Source organism: Danaus plexippus, chromosome 19 (genome assembly GCF_018135715.1).
Source record: "Danaus plexippus chromosome 19, MEX_DaPlex, whole genome shotgun sequence".
NCBI classification, from domain to species: Eukaryota; Metazoa; Arthropoda; class Insecta; order Lepidoptera; family Nymphalidae; genus Danaus; species Danaus plexippus.
The window spans coordinates 6,729,765-6,746,126 of NC_083549.1; the positions used below are offsets into that span (position 1 = coordinate 6,729,765).

The following is a 16,362-nucleotide window of genomic DNA, read 5'->3' on the forward strand; positions in this document are numbered from 1 at the left end:
AGATTTTTTTACTGTTAAATTAATTGGTAATTCTTATAAAATCACTATTTCATTTGTTTCAATTAAATATCCTTACACTAAATAATCAGCTGAAAACCTAATGAATATTCAAAAATTATAAAATAGAAAATGTTTATGTACAGGGTTCAGCCGGGCGTCAATGTCACTTTTTCTAAAATAATAGAAATGTCAGGATAACATGTGGAATTGTGGATCATAAAACAAAAATATATTGGTAAATTTTGTTGCAATTATCATTTTATAGAATATATAACATAAACCTTATGAACTATTTGCGGATATTTCGTCGTATAAACTCTGTTAGTTCCGTCAGTAATAGTTATATACTTGAAAAACTTCTCCAATTTCTATAATAAGTTATCTTCTCATAGCAAATTATGAAAATGGAAACATCAGCTGTAGAAGTTAACAAGAAAATCATAAAAGAAGGACAAGCTGAAATCCTTATTGCGTCAGAAAAAGTTTTTTATAATCCAGTTCAAGAATTTAATAGAGACTTAAGTATAGCAGTGCTCAGTGTATTTATCGAAGATTATAAAAGTGAACAAATAGCTAGAAACCTTAAAAAAGATAAAAGAATATGTGAAAATGTTTTTCAAGATGCTTCTGGAAATAATTCTGAGGTTTGTAATAAATAGCAATATGTTATATATTATAATGTTTGACAGTATTTCTTATAGATAAAAATGTTTCACTTATATTATTCACGCCTTAATGCTATAAAATTTGGAAGTAGATATTTTTTTAATGCAAGGATATTATTAAACTTTTAGGTCCCTGTAGTGATCTTAGAAGCACTGTCTGCCACTGGTCTACGAAGTATCAGGTATGCCAAGGAAGTGCCAAATATTACCAAAATTGTGGCCAATGACATTTCCAAGCAAGCTGTAGAAACTATACAGGCTAATATTGTACATAATAATGTAGAAGCTCTCATAGAAACCAGCCATGACGATGCATGGTGAGTTATTTACTTTCCACATTTATATTCAAGCAATGATGTTAAGCTTTATGTTAAAAAAAATATTTATTTACTTAATAAATACTGTGTTAAAGTGACATAAAAACATAACTACTTTTTTAATAAAATAAAAATTAAGGTTTCATTTTCCTAATTGCCAGCATGATAATGTATAAACACAAGCTTCCACTGAAGAGGTTTGCAGCCATTGATCTTGATCCATATGGATGTCCATCAATATTTCTTGACTCAGCTGTACAGAGTATACAAGATGGAGGGCTGTTGTTAGTGACAGCAACTGACATGGCGGTTTTAGCGGGAAACTCTCCAGAAACCTGTTATAGCAAATATGGAGCAATTAGTCTAAAAACCAAGTGTTGCCATGAAATGGTAAACTTTTACAAGTTTCTCTTTAGATGATTTTATTGATTATTCTGACAAATTTCATGTAATTTTTAATTATATTACAATTGATTTAAAATCATGCTAAGTTTAAATAACTTTTATTTAGCTATTGGGGTTAAAGTAATGATCACATATATTTTTTTTAATGTAAAGGACTTCTCAAATTTAAGTACCTAATGTTCAATGCTCATAGTATTTTTATTAGAATAAAACCTGTTTTTTCTTCTGATTCACTATTTTGTATTCGGAATGATAAATTTAACATTAATAAGAACTTAGCCTCAAGCCTCTCACATCCAGGAAAGCTTTAAACCTTACTAATTGTTATTCAGGCATTACGTATATTGCTGCAATGCATAGAGTCGCACGCTAACAGATACAGTCGGTACATAGTACCACTACTCAGTATATCAGCCGACTTCTACATTCGAGTCTTTGTGAAAATATATTCTGGAGCTATACATTGTAAGAAAACTACAAGGTATATTAAGAAACATAATATGTTATCATTTTTAATTTTTTTTATTTTATTTCATTGCTAAAAGAAATTTAATTGAGATATCATTTATTCTCCAGTCCTGAATTTTGATTTTTTTGATTTTGTCATAATTTAACAATAAGTTTAATTAGCCACATATTTTTCATAACATATTCCAATTTCCAAATCATATGTTTGGATTGTCTATGAAATATGTATCTGAAACATGCATCTAAATTATAATAATTTTATTACAGTAAGTTGTCTATGGTGTACCACTGCGTTGGATGCGACAATATCACTCTACAATCTATGGGTGGTTTTAAACCAAATCCAAGTGAAAAAAATCCCCAACAAACAAAATCGTATCTACCCTCGGGGCCGCCTGTTAATGAATTCTGTCAACATTGCAACCAAAGGCATCATGTAAGTTGAGAAAGGGAAAGAAAATTTAATTTGCAACAAATTTCATTATTTATATAAACAAGATCATAAGTATTTTACGAATATATTTTTTAAAGATTTTTTTTTTTACCTCTTAAAAATCTATTAAAAATGGTCAGTAAGACCTACTAAAATACATTTATAGAACCAGCCATAAATTATTTTCAAATACAAAGAATGTGTCAATTTAACAGAACTTTGGTTTCACTGCGAATAATTATATAGTGCATAATAATTAGGTACTTCTATATAGTTCTTTACTTAACAAAAAAAATGTTTACAATTTGACAATAACTACTGATCTTATATATGTAGCAAAATATGACAGACAAATAAATAAAATAATGAATACTTCTTTCTTTACAGTTGGGTGGTCCAATTTGGTCGGCACCTATACATGATGAGATCTTTGTGAGCCGAATACTCACACACGTACAAAACAACCCGCAACTGTTTAACACTAGCAAGAGGATACATGGTGTTCTATCGATGGTGAGGGAAGAACTCGAAACACCATTGTACTTCACATTGGACAAGTTGTTTGGGAGGGTACATTTGGAAACGATGCCCATGTTGATTATGAGGTGACATTCATATTGTATTGAATTACATTAATGTTGTACAAACAAGTGTTTGGGAGTATGATTCTATATGATTCATCTTAGGATTCCTAAGTTGGGAATATTTGAAGAAAATAAAAAATTTATTTATATATTTTTTATACACAAAAATATAGAAAAAATTGTCCGGCAGTTAACTGAATCTTTTATGTGAAAAAAAAAAAAGAAACAAAAAGTTTGCCTTGTTTAAATGAAGTTAATATCTCTGTACATTTTCTTAGTTATTCTTTTAATATTTCTGGATAACTACTAGCAGCATTTGTTGATATTTTTTTTAGCATTTTAATTATGTGCAAAAAATAAAACAAGAAAGACAACACATTTTTTTCTTGAAAGTAGCTTTAAAACACCATTAACATTTTCTGTGTATATGAAAGATGTATTATGTATATTTAAATTTTATTTCATACTATTCAGATCAGCAATCCTGAATGCTGGCTACAAAGTGTCATATTCACATGCCTCAAAATTATCAGTGAAGACATCGGCCCCATCACATCTCATATGGGACGTAGTAAGAACATGGGCTAAGACACACCCACCTAAAGCTGCCAAGTAAGCATAACATAGATATTACAATACTTAAATATCTATCAATTCAAACATCATTGATAACCTCGGCTACGGAATGAACTAGACTGATTATGATGAAACTTTGTATTATGTGACTCACATGAGTAGGATTGAGATTTTTGAGTACAATTGTAACTAGCCGCTGTATACATAATATAATGTTTCTAAGACTTTCTCTCTTACATTGTAATATATTTCTAACATTTTTGGAGCTCATATCCATCCCTTTCTGTGTATATAGTTATTCTATTAGTAATAAAATACAAAATATCTCAAATACGAGTCTATAAAATTATTACATTATGTTCCACTACTAATCAATTAAAATGTGATTCTATACATAATTTAAGTTTAATTTATATATCTGTACTCGTTATCAATTTATTTTACTCAGACGTCTATAATCTTGATTGAACTTTGAATGCATCATCACAAAGGGAACCACAGACAACATCAATGTTCTTCAGAATACTGTGAAATGTGACTTTAGAAACTTTAATTACAATACATAATTATACAATAAATTAGAATACCGAAAACCTTAAATATTAATTTCATATATGGCCCTTGTTTAATTCTGCATAAAGTTTTCACAATACTATTAAAATAACACAAGCAAATAGTCTATCTTGTGGCCGCTGACCATGTCTATATAAATGGTAAATGTTTGTGTTGTCTATTGTTCTAGTGAAAGTTGTTATAATAGAAATATAGAGAGTAAAAATCTAATAGTAGTAATGAAAAGGGCATCTAAAACAGAACACCAAATATTAAAGTCATTTCATATTCTATAGCCATAGGAGTCTTTAACTTCTAGACAGCTATTTAGATCCGTCAATATTAATATATGAGTAAATATTCGTGAAACCCCAGGTTAGAAGCGGATCCAGTGGCTCGCTTCATATTGCAGCAAGATATACGGAACCATATTGATCTCAGCGAACGACCAGATGCCAATCCCATTAGTCGGAGAGACGGGCAATTGAGGTTCCAACTGAACCCTTCCCCGCACTGGGGTCCTGGATCAAGGGCTGTTGTTAAGTGAGTTATATTCATTATTCAATTATATATAAAATAACAAAATTATTGACACAGATAAAATGTTTGTTGTCAAATAGAGTCTTCTAGATTATCTATGATTGGCTATTATTATCTATGGTGATTTATAATCATCACCCAGAGTTCAATTGATATAATCAATTATTCGTAATTAATAGATAGATAGATAGAATCAGTCGTCCTTTATTAAAATACTATTATGATATTGAAATAGTAAGAATAAATACAATATTTTAAAAGCATATCATATCTTATTAGTGTTACATTTTATAACATGACACTTATTTGCACGTCAGTATGATAATAAAAATAAACACACTAATTATTGATTAAGTTATTGCAAATATATAAGGTTTTATTTTCCCCTTATTCTTTGGAATAATTCATATGTCTGAATAAAAAAGTATAATTACATTGATACGTATTTTTAAATTACAAATTGGCATTTTTCTATGCTGTTGTAGAAAAGTGTAAAAAGTAAAGATGTATAAAGGATTCCACTACATTCATTTAAAAAAAGTAACTATCTGTAATAAATGATCTATTACAGTTAGTCATGCTTTTTATAGTTGAAATTTGTATGTTATAATATTATTTAATTGTTTAGTGTTGGCGACGAGAAAATATCAAAGGCTTTGCGGAATCAGAATAAAAATATCAAACGAAAACTAGCTGAAAAACGTGAACATTCTCCCACTGACGAAGAAACGAGGAAAAAAACTAATACTGACAATGAAACTACAGTTGTGTAAATAATAAAAATATTTTTTAAATATAATTTAAACAAATCCTATCTGTTCATTTATTTTTAACCTTTAATAAATACGTCAACGTTGAATTGACATTACAGCATATAAAAAACATTACGATATCTTTTACACTTAATTATATGTTTTAAAGCAAAATAATTTTGATTTGTCAAAATATACATTCATTTATTTATTTTATTGGCTTCATTCGCAATATACATTTATAGTCTTTTGACTAGTGGTACAGTTGTTAGTTGTCAAAATGTAACGTCAACGTCAGAAAAGTCAACATTAAAATTAGGCAATTAGTCAATCGCACAAAAGAACAGCACGTTATAATGCACAATGCATCAGTTACTCAGTAACAACAAAGACTAAAAGTTAATGTAATACAATATCCACATAATAGTCGTTATCGTACATAAAGTCAACTGCGCACGTGCTTGTTTATCGTGTAATTTGTGTTATTTTTTCTGACATATGAACTCTACCCTATTTATCAAGTAAATGTTTTTTTGATAAAAATGAAGTTTCCTTCACCTATACGGATGCACGTCAAGTCGTTCTTGATTTTAATTCTATTATCAGTTGCGTATGGCCAAGATAGAAAGGTAATGTGTTCATACTTTTATTACTACCCAAATTTGTTAAACTTATTCTTGCTTCGTTGTAATGAAAATGTGAATGTGTATGTTTATACTTATAATTATAAAAATATGCAATTAAAATTGTTTTTTACTTATTTATCTTTTAATATTTAAATAATTTATTGCACAGATAACTTCAAAGCTAAATCCTGGCTGTAAAACATGCTCAGCGGAGACAACATTAGTATATGTAAGGTGTGATGGATCTGCCGACTCCATTCATCAGATTTGGGACTTTACAAGACATTTACCAACAGTCATTTTCACAATTACCTCCTTAAATTCAACTTTAAATGTAACATGGGATGGAACAACACCAAAAAGTTTTGCATTGTCAGAGAAACCTCATTACAGCTTTGCTACTGCTATTGATAAGGTAATTTATTATTAGTTTAATCTAATAATACAGTTCGAAGATTAATAAAAACTTAGGATGTAAAAAAATATATACATACATTTTCAGGTAAAAAGTTTAAATTACTTATTGAAGTGCTATTTTCATTGTGTTCCAAATTTAAAACAATATTTTATATAAGTACCTATAACTATTCTTTGTACAGGAATTGCTGCCCACATTAATGTTTATACAAATTACTATCATATTACATAACATTTATAATCATATTTCCTTGATTCTCAAATGCAATGATTCATTAAAATAGTAGGGGTGTACATTTTATTGTAAATTCAACTTTATAATAATGTATTTCAGTTCATTATGACCCTACCAAGGTTAAGGAAAATAGGTTGAGTTTAGTCTTAACTGAAAAAATGATTATATTGAATTTTTAGTCTGCAATTTGTAGGATAAATACTTTTCATAAAATAAAATTGTTAGATTATGCCTAATAACTATATATTTTAATTATTTTTCTGAGTTAGTACAAAAAAATTAATTTTCAGATTTATGTAGTTAAAGCATACTTAAGTAATATCGCATAAATATCTACATAATTTTTCATAAGAACCCTTCATAAACTTGTTTGTTATCCCAATGTTTTTATTTAAGAAGTATCAATATAAAAGATATTAATTCTTGTCAAAATGAAAAAAAAGTCTGTATATTGCTACAGAAATATTATAAAAACAATAGTTTACCGTTTACAGCTATATGAATATAATGATTTGGACGACAACGGATTTATTGTGCCTAAGTATCCCCAACATGAGTACAGTCTGAGCAAAGTGATCTGGCACCTCAATGAAAGCAGGTTTGCCGACAAGGAAGTTATGGTGCGCTTGAATGGCTTTATTGATGATGAAAGAGTGAAAGGCATCATCAACGTTAAGGTAGGAAGGGTTCGTAGTAAATGGATTAGACCCATGAGTAAGGTTTCTAAACTAATTAGAAACTTAAGACCGACTTAACCTGTTACAGAATGAGGTAGCGATCGCATTTTGCTATTTAATTTCAAACTCTCAATCTTCTATCGAGAGATATTTATATTCTAACATATTACACTCGGTACTGGTCCGAATTGTCTCTGGTCGTTCATAAAGCTTAAGAATCTATAAATATTTTTTTCTTTTATTATGAAACTTTTACATCACAATTGTAGTTTTAAATTTTTTTGATGTTTCTAATTATTATTATTGTTAACTGCCATTTACCTGGAGGCATGAAAAATATGATATTCATACAAATGTATGTATTATTAAATAATTAATTCTTATATTATAATCAACAGCTGGATCTCATTCCATTCAAAGACTATGCGACAGACCTGCCACATTTGATCCACACAGCAAACTCCACACTATTCGACATCAGCCTAACAAATCTCACAACCAGGTCGCATTATAACGCCTCCCGGTTCGCCTTACACCTGTTGATGGCTAGCACGGATCATGTCACCGATACTATGCATTTCACGATGAGGAAAAGTCTTGATGATGAACATACTCCGGGAGTGTTCGAGGTTGGTACTATAAATTCAATTTACCTTTATTGCCATATCAATTTCCTTTGTTACAAGGAAATGCATTATAATAGACATATCATAAATAATTTATTTATTTTTTTATCTTTAAATGATATTAAAAAAAATGTTGTACTTATTCTAGATTATTTAGTTTATTAAAAATATTATATATACGTTCATAAGCAAGCATAGCGACATTAATACGAAATATTTTGTTCTTTATATAAATTATTATAAACTTATTGACTACGTAGATGGTAATGACAAAATGTCTGCAATATTATACTCTATTCCCTAGATAATAGAGATCAAGACCCCATCATTGTACCATACTGGCGAGGGCGGGTACCTCCAGTTCCGTCCTGTGGGGTACACTCAGCCGGAGCGCGGCGTCGCGAGCTCTACTGTGGCGCATGTGTCAGATTTTAATAGGTAATATAAACCTTATTGCATACAAGATAAAGTTCAACTTATGACCTTCATGATATACGACAATAATATCAAAATCAAAGACTAACACGTGATCGCTGATATTATGGATTAAACTTTATCATCTAGAAAATAGAGTTGAAGATAATTTTATATTTTCTTTAAGGCCAGTATTTTTTTTCTATGAATTTTTGCTATGAGATTTTAATATTTGATTATTCATTAGAAACTACTAGTTTGAAACTGAAAATAACAACCAACGTTTATTAAACAAAATTTTATTTACATTGATTTTCACGTTTAGTGTTAGAAGAAAGTAAATTAAGGGTGGAAAAGTTAAGAAGTATGAAGCTTTATATATATATTTTGTGTTATGACTTTTACCCGTTAAATTTCTAGAACAAGGCTACCTTACCGTAGTACGTTAAGGCTTTTCTACGGCGGGCTCGACATAGCCGACCTACTGATACAGGATATGTTCGTGTCGTTCGGTGAAAACGGTGACGGATTTTACAAACAGCACAACTACACAGCTTGGTGAGTTCACATTTTTGAAATTGGAATACTTCATTAACACTGTATCACCTTTTTGTTAGAAACCTTTTTTTGACGATTTATACATCTGTATTATGTATAAAAGTCGTGGTGGCCTGGAGGTTAAAGGCCCGCCGCTCATACGTGAGGGCGCGGGTTCGAAACCTGGCAAGTACCAATGTGATCTTTTCCGAGTCATATGTACTTTCTAAGAGTATTTAGACACCACTGACGGACGGTGAAGGAAAACATCGTGAGGAAACCTGGTCTTATAATTTCAAATTATAAGATTGAAATCGCCAACCCGTCTTGATCGAGCGTGGTGATTAATGCTCTAACCTTCTCCATGTGAGAAGGGATGTTTGCTCAGCAGTGGGCTCCGATAGGCTGATGATGATGACATTGTATTGTTCATAAATGTTTTGCCTCGTCAAAAACAAATGAATGAAAAAAGCAAAGAAATTTATTTCCGTCCCGCGTACTTGTTATAGTACTAGTTCTCTATTTAAGCATTCTTATTCTATTCTAATACGTTTTTTTAACAATTTATATTTTATGTAATGAATATATATATTTTTTATACAGGTCGTTCACGATAGGTTACGGTACACCACCGGTGGAAAAGTTCTCTCTCTTCGTTATAATGATTATCTCTATAGGTTTGGGTGTACCCTTAGCACTGGCCCTATCTGGTATTTTGTACGTCGTGTTAAGACGGTACAGACAACGCTCTATAACGAGGTTCACTAATGAAGACTAGGCTTTATATGGCTGTATATTGTGATCCGTTGCTTGTTATTAATTTTTTTGTTTTTCATTTAATTATGAAAATATAAATGGATTTAATGCCGACTAAGCCCTATGGCTGTATGTAGATCTGTTTATCTTATTTGAATTTATGTAACAATGTCTAGTTATTAAATTTAATCTGCCGAGCTGAAATGAAAAAAAAAATATCAGAATAGTAAAAGCACTGTAGAATTACCGATAAAAAAATATATAATAAACCCCTATTAATTTCAAGAATGTTTTAAAACTGATAATTATATACTAAAATATTTATTGACAGGTAAATTTTTATTTGTATATTATTTTAAAAAATTTTGTACTTGTATACAGTTAATATAAGTCAAATATAATGAAAGGGGACATTGTAAATATGAATTTGATTTTTAAAACTGATTTCAGTAAATGTTTAAGTAACTTTGACATCGGGATATCTCCAAAGGAACACATTTATTATATATGATTTATTGATGAAACAAAATAATCACAAATAAAGTACTGTATCTAGACATTGTAATTTATTCGGCTATGAATTTTAATTTTTAACTGTCATAAAATAAAATGATTATTATTGTAATGAAAATTTTTAAGATTTAAAGAAAGCAGCACACGTGGAAAACACATCTCCACAGTTAGAAAATTTGTACATTCATGTTGTAAATATGTTGGTTTAATTAAGATATAAATATTGTTATAAAAAAAAATGCTATTTTTTTTATAGGTTTTAATGCTCCAATTTCATTTACACTATAATTATGCAAATGAGGTCTTATGGAAAGTATTTTTTCATATTTAATGTACTTACCTATTTATAAGTAGGTATCTTTAATATGAAAAGAATACATTATATTTTCGTTTCTATTCTAATATCGAAATTGTAGTTGCATCTTCCTCTTTGTTCTTATAATTACATTGTGATATTACCTATTTATTGTATAAATGTATTATAATGAATCAATATTTAAAGCTTGTTTTTATTTCCATCAAAACTCACGTATGTTTGATTAGCTGTTTTGTACAGATATTTAATTCTAATATGCTAAAGGGCAATTATATACTATGCATTCCAAACAAAAAAATATATATAACGTTTATCAAAGTTATATAATTCAAACGATTATTTTTATCGGTATAAATTACTATATATGGGTAAAGAATTGAATTTACATCATTTAAAATATTTTGTCTCGCTGATAAATAACCAGATTTAGCGATCACAACATAAACAACCATTAAAACATAAAGGGAAAGAATATGATGACTAGGATGAAATATAAATGTTTTTTTTCTTAATAATTTCAACCGGTACACTCAACTGCCAAGAACCACGTACCCCAATCACATTTTCATGTTAACAATATTGTAACAAAAAAATAAGAGGAGCTGTATTGGCTAAGGGGTGAGTTGGCGGAGGGAGAGGTGTGTGGTGGTGTGATGTATCGAGGAGGGAAGAGGTGTGGTGAGGAGAGGAGAGGGGAGGAGAGATTATTTAAAAAGCCTTTTTGGATGTAATTGTTCATTATTTTGTGAAATTGGAAATAAACAAGTGATTTACCAAGAAGTCGTACTCATTTAATTATTTTCTTTGAAAAGTCTGTTGTGTTTTGTAATTAAAGTAATAAATTATTTTTGCTCAGCACAACTAAAAATTTCTTGCCGAAAAACAAAGTTTGAAATTTAATAGGTCAATAAACTTAATATACCACTTTTGCTAAGCATGGAGTGTTTTTGAAGCAGATTATCAAACTATAACTCAATTTCAAAAAAAGAACTTTAATAAAATAAAAGTCGATAAATGTATTTGTAAATGAAATTAAGGAAATGGTGTTATGATTGAGCGTAAAGTTAAAAAAAATAGATAGAAAAAGATTTTATTCTCCATCGAAAAAAGTTAGAACAATGTATTTTATTAATAACATTGTCCGTTTTAAGGTCAATAACAACAATGTCATGATTCATAACATTCTTTCAAGTCAAACAGTCTAAGATGGCGCGTCTGTCAAATTTAAAATTAGCCCAAGATGGCGCCACGAAGTTATAATACGAGTTATCTTCTACATCATCTATCGGACTATTATCTTTGTGCACAGGCGAGAAATTGAACGTTTGAACGTTCTGCGGCGTGAATAGTTGACGTTTGGACATTTTTCCCGCCTTTCTGTTGCCGTTCGTTTTGGTGACGCTGTGATTCTTGTATACTTTCTGGTTGGTATTCTGCTGGTACTCCTGAATTTCGTTTTGCAGGCCTTGTGAGATAGTTTTATTTTTATTTTGAGTCATATCTATATCACCCATTGACTTATGGCGGGTGCGCCTGAAGACTTTTTGATGCCTTTCGGCCACCCAGCGTCGTATACGTTTAACAAACGGTAGCACCATAAAAAATGCGTTCGGACTGACCCCCATTTTAACTTTGGGCGTCATATCCTTCCTGTTCGCTGGTAGATCCGCTATCGGAAACCATTCACAGGCTTTAATCTCATTCCTTGTTCGCGGTTGAAACTTTGTATCTCGTGATATATTCCCTATAATATACAATCTAGCGATTTGATCGTGAATTGTAGCTTCAATATAATCTTGTTTATTAATAAGATTGCTTATATCAAAACCAGTTTCTTCTAGCACCTGCAATTAAACGTTAGAATATTCAGCAAAAATAAAATTAACAAGTACCAAGTCAAGACAATCAGTTTTAATTCTTTCATTATAAAGAATTTTAACTCAATTAAAACAGTTTAAAGAAAAATACGATAATATAATATTTCAAACTAATAGGAATTTTATGGAATGGTGGTGATATATAATAAAGAATAAATTTTGATTAATTACATTCCTGAAACAAAAATCCATATTATTGTACTGCAGAAAGATGCACAATGTAGCACATTGCTGAGCTTATGAATAATATTTAAAAAGTTTGTCTGTCAAAGTTTTTTCAACTAATAGTTGAATTGAAATCTTTGACATACATTTTCTTCAATGATAAAATATATTGATATACCTCTCTACTAGCACATTTCCATGGTTCCTCATCTTCATTGACCTTGCCTTTAGGGAAACCCCATGACGCCTTCGCCCAATATGACTGCACTAACAATACATGTGTCAAGTCAGTGTCGAGGAGGATGGCACCATATGTTGGAACAGTTTGCTTGTACTCCCTCCAGTTATCCAAAACCTCATCAAGATTCCTAATATGCTCACGAAGTGTAGGGACATGCTACCAATACAAACAATTCCTATATTTAATTTAATTATATAATATATATAATCAAATTAACACCTTAAATAATATGAGAGGCAATTTTATTTTCTTGTATTATAACAAGAACGAAAATGAATTTACCAAAAACAATTTTCCTTACTCATAATATAACTCAATAAAAAAATAGAACTAGTTTTATCACGTAACTCTTCTTAATTTATATCCTCACAAAAAACATTGCAACTTAAAAACAGTATAAACCAGTCCACCTTATTTATAGGCTAATATTCACCTGAAATATATGTGCTGCAAATTCCCTGATGCCACAAGGGTTGAGTCTTGTGCTTTCGTCGGTGCAATAGTAATCCAGATAAAACCAATGTGCCAATTCTATTTGGAAACAGATTCGAACCAAATTCGCTTTGTCTTCAGGCGGCAGATTTATTATAAAACGACTGTAACATTTTACTTCTATAGTATAAAATTTATTGATATATTATGCAAATGTTTAAAAGCTATACATAACCTTAGTTATTAACAAAACATAAGTATAGTATATGCTAGCATGGGAAAACAAGATAGAATTTTAAAAATGTTATCCTACCTGCAAAGATCATCTAAAATATCAATTGGAATTGAATGTTTGTTTTGGCGAATATTTCCCTCTGATGAAGCCATATTTTTCTCTTCTTTTGTAATTAGAAAACTCTCTTAACACATACAATAAAAAATTTGATAGTTTTTAGATTATATCAATAAACATATAACTTAGAAAATTATAAGTTAAAGTCCTTAAAGGATAATGCGCATTTGTTTGTCAATACAAAGACTAACACAAAATCATAGGTTCTCAAAAGTCAAATTACAAATGTCATTTCGGATTCAACAAACTCATTTCTAGAATGATTCTAATGATAATAGTTATAAAAGTAAAGTGGTAAATTTTCTTTATATTTAATAAATTTTATTTTGTGTTATATAACTTATTTATAGCCAAGTAATATATATATCACAATTTCTCCGTATACATAGACGAAAGAGAAGATTCTGCCGAATAATCGTAAAAACTATATCTAAATTGAACTGGAATAACATAGGTTCAAGAAACATGGGTTCAATACAAGTATATGTATATACACTTATTCTTTTTATTTAATTTATTATAATAATAATTTTCTTTGTTATTATGTTGACATGGAAATAATATTGCCATGTGTCAACGCATAGAGCATGTAATAGGTGAAAACTGAAATGTCAACGTCATATTACGAAAACAGAAACAGCGTTTTCTTTGCTTGTTTTCTTCATAAATCTTGGACTAAACAAAACAATAAATATGGATATAACTCCATTATTCAAAGCTTGTATAAAAACCGTAAGAACACGGAATAAAGCTTTTGGAATTCACAGTCCATCTAGTGAAGATAAACAACGAATACTTCGAACTAAACCGAAGACTGCTTTCATGATAACAGCTAAGGATATAACATTACAAATAACAAAATTACGCGACTTTATGCTGGAGCACAGAGAAAGATACTTAAGTTTCTTTAATAGCGTTACCGGAGATGAGATGTCGGAGGCTGAACGAGATCAAATAGACACGGGCGCGCAAAGAATTATTAATACATGTTCACATCTACTTAAAGAATTCAGAAATGACAATCGTAAACTTTCTGTCTCTCAGCAGACACGAGATTACATGGATGCAGTTATAGACCTGATAGACTCATATTTAAAATCTGTTTGCAAAATTCACAGTGAATTAAAGGCCTTAAGAGTGAAAAGGGCACTTGACATTCGAAAATTATCTCGCTTAGAACAGCCACAGACTAAATCAAGCATTCCAAATCCTTTTATAGATAATAAAATCATAGAACAAGAAGAAGAGAAAGATGAAGAAAATGTAGAAGAAACAGACAATCGGAAAACAAAAATGGATTTATCGGAAAATGAAGTAGCTGTTATGTCTGACCAGGGAGAACTAAGTGCTGAAGAGTTACAAATGTTTGAGTCGGAGAATGTTCAATTGTTGAATGAACTGAATAGTATGACTGAAGAAGTTCGTCAAATAGAGAGTAAAGTGCTACATATAGCAGAATTACAGGAAATATTTACAGAAAAGGTATGAAAATTTTTTTTTATTCATTAACTTAAAAAGTATACTAAATGCTTATAAGTTATAACATTGATGTAGAAACAAATGAAATGGTAAATAAGTCACTATACAAATAATGAAGTGATAATATATGATTTTTGTTACAGGTTTTGCAACAGGAACAAGATATCGACAGGATAGCAAATACTGTTGTTGGAACTACAGAAACTATGAAAGATGCCAATGAACAAATAAAACAAGCCATACAGAGGAATGCTGGCCTTAGAGTTTACATACTTTTCTTTTTGCTTGTCATGTCATTTACATTACTGTTCTTGGACTGGTATAATGAGTAATCCATCAGCACTCACTCAATGTCCGCTGTAATGAGGAACTCAAAGCAAACAAACAATTTTTCTGTTCTGGTTGCTTCCGTTAGGCTTTTTTCATTTAATTTATTATGTGAGAAAACAAAATAAATTGTTATTGAATTTGAAGCTGTTGTTATTTATAATCATTAAATATGCTTTAATCTGTAACATAAATCTTTTAATTACAAAATATTAGTGTTTTCCAGTAGACTCTTTGTCTAGTTCTCATATTGAAATGCTCTATTAAAGGGGTTCCCAAACTTATTTTGTCTACTGGCACTTTGAGAATAAATTACGTTTTATCCTCCCTCTTTTTTTACCTGCCGAAAAACCACTATATCTTATCCTAGCTTTACACAGCACCCCCATGTTTTTTTCAGTCACTTACCATCCCCTTTTAGGCCTGCAGCGCCCACAAGTCGGCGTAATCGCCTACTTTGGCAATGGACGTAATCTATCACATTCTTATAAGTCATGTTTAAAGTTGCTCACGTAATAACATTAAAATAATGATTTTGAATGTATATAATTATTTTAAATAGCACCATCTATCTATGTAAATCCAAAAAATATACCAAAAAAATGACTTAATTTTGTTTACTCTGTTGTATCAAATCGGCGGTTATGATTTATAATTCTATAATCTATTTAAATTTTCAGTAGGCTAACACAATTGAATCTGCTAGAGACCAACATAGTGATTACATGAAATATGTACTTAGTTAGTCGAGATCATTGGCAGAAACTGACTATATTATTTTTATTTATTCTATCCATATCCGTTGACGTAAATGGGTTGCGGTATATATGCCTCCTCAAGATAGGCCCGCGACTACCTTTTAATGCTTCCAACGGTCACCCTTATAACGATATCATTATTACGATTTACGACTATGTGGAGCGAAAGGGTAAACCTTGTTTCTCTCTCGTCCTAACTTTATAAACTACATAAAGAGTACCTGGGCATTTTCATCTACGACTACGCTAAAAGAACTCGATCGGCGGAAGAGACATTTTTGGTTAGATCACATTAGCTTGAAAGCTACAATTTTAATTTTCT

General features: G+C 30.2%; 4 protein-coding genes across 5 annotated transcripts; 3 read left to right on the forward strand and 1 right to left on the reverse strand.

Moving 5' to 3' along the window:
* The first annotated feature begins 143 nt into the window (after positions 1-143).
* LOC116767902 (tRNA (guanine(26)-N(2))-dimethyltransferase) lies at positions 144-5,354 on the forward strand. 2 transcript variants are annotated; one of them, XM_032658432.2, is made up of 10 exons: positions 144-235; positions 393-644; positions 795-982; positions 1,144-1,372; positions 1,720-1,868; positions 2,123-2,291; positions 2,676-2,893; positions 3,347-3,484; positions 4,376-4,543; positions 5,169-5,354. In XM_032658432.2, the coding sequence occupies exons 2-10, from the start codon at positions 399-401 to the stop codon at positions 5,311-5,313; spliced, it is 1,650 nt and encodes a 549-aa protein (XP_032514323.2). In that variant the 5' UTR covers positions 144-235; positions 393-398; the 3' UTR covers positions 5,314-5,354. The 2 variants fall into 2 exon arrangements, with proteins under 2 accessions (XP_032514323.2, XP_032514322.2); XM_032658431.2 differs by having other exon boundaries at positions 173-320.
* A 226-nt stretch (positions 5,355-5,580) lies between these two features.
* On the forward strand, positions 5,581-10,594 carry LOC116767904 (glycosylated lysosomal membrane protein A-like). Its single transcript, XM_032658433.2, has 7 exons — positions 5,581-5,921; positions 6,088-6,333; positions 7,065-7,247; positions 7,646-7,876; positions 8,178-8,311; positions 8,708-8,845; positions 9,428-10,594. Exons 1-7 carry the CDS (start codon positions 5,835-5,837, stop codon positions 9,600-9,602), a joined length of 1,194 nt encoding a protein of 397 aa, XP_032514324.2. The 5' UTR covers positions 5,581-5,834; the 3' UTR covers positions 9,603-10,594.
* Positions 10,595-11,485: 891 nt separating this feature from the next.
* Positions 11,486-13,668, reverse strand: LOC116767905 (m7GpppN-mRNA hydrolase). The gene is made up of 4 exons (XM_032658434.2): positions 13,438-13,668; positions 13,126-13,288; positions 12,630-12,848; positions 11,486-12,253 (listed from the first exon to the last, which is right to left on the reverse strand). Exons 1-4 carry the CDS (start codon positions 13,509-13,511, stop codon positions 11,597-11,599), a joined length of 1,113 nt encoding a protein of 370 aa, XP_032514325.1. The 5' UTR covers positions 13,512-13,668; the 3' UTR covers positions 11,486-11,596.
* Positions 13,669-14,066: 398 nt separating this feature from the next.
* On the forward strand, positions 14,067-15,428 carry LOC116767906 (syntaxin-18). The gene is made up of 2 exons (XM_032658437.2): positions 14,067-14,958; positions 15,099-15,428. Exons 1-2 carry the CDS (start codon positions 14,170-14,172, stop codon positions 15,285-15,287), a joined length of 978 nt encoding a protein of 325 aa, XP_032514328.1. The 5' UTR covers positions 14,067-14,169; the 3' UTR covers positions 15,288-15,428.
* The last annotated feature ends 934 nt before the right edge of the window (positions 15,429-16,362 follow it).

Coding starts and splice junctions, on each gene's coding strand:
- LOC116767902 (XM_032658431.2), top strand. CDS start 285: ATGAACTATTTGCGGATATTTCGTCGTATAAACTCT. Junction 1,373..1,719: donor CCAAGTGTTGCCATGAAATG/GTAAACTTTTAC, acceptor ATTGTTATTCAG/GCATTACGTATATTGCTGCA. Junction 4,544..5,168: donor GGATCAAGGGCTGTTGTTAA/GTGAGTTATATT, acceptor TTAATTGTTTAG/TGTTGGCGACGAGAAAATAT.
- LOC116767904 (XM_032658433.2), top strand. CDS start 5,835: ATGAAGTTTCCTTCACCTATACGGATGCACGTCAAGTCGTTCTTGATT. Junction 6,334..7,064: donor TTGCTACTGCTATTGATAAG/GTAATTTATTAT, acceptor TACCGTTTACAG/CTATATGAATATAATGATTT. Junction 7,248..7,645: donor AAGGCATCATCAACGTTAAG/GTAGGAAGGGTT, acceptor TATAATCAACAG/CTGGATCTCATTCCATTCAA.
- LOC116767905 (XM_032658434.2), bottom strand. CDS start 13,511: ATGGCTTCATCAGAGGGAAATATTCGCCAAAACAAACATTCAATTCCA. Junction 12,849..13,125: donor TTGCAGCACATATATTTCAG/GTGAATATTAGC, acceptor TTGTATTGGTAG/CATGTCCCTACACTTCGTGA. Junction 12,254..12,629: donor GGAAATGTGCTAGTAGAGAG/GTATATCAATAT, acceptor GTTTAATTGCAG/GTGCTAGAAGAAACTGGTTT.
- LOC116767906 (XM_032658437.2), top strand. CDS start 14,170: ATGGATATAACTCCATTATTCAAAGCTTGTATAAAAACCGTAAGAACA. Junction 14,959..15,098: donor AGGAAATATTTACAGAAAAG/GTATGAAAATTT, acceptor TTTTTGTTACAG/GTTTTGCAACAGGAACAAGA.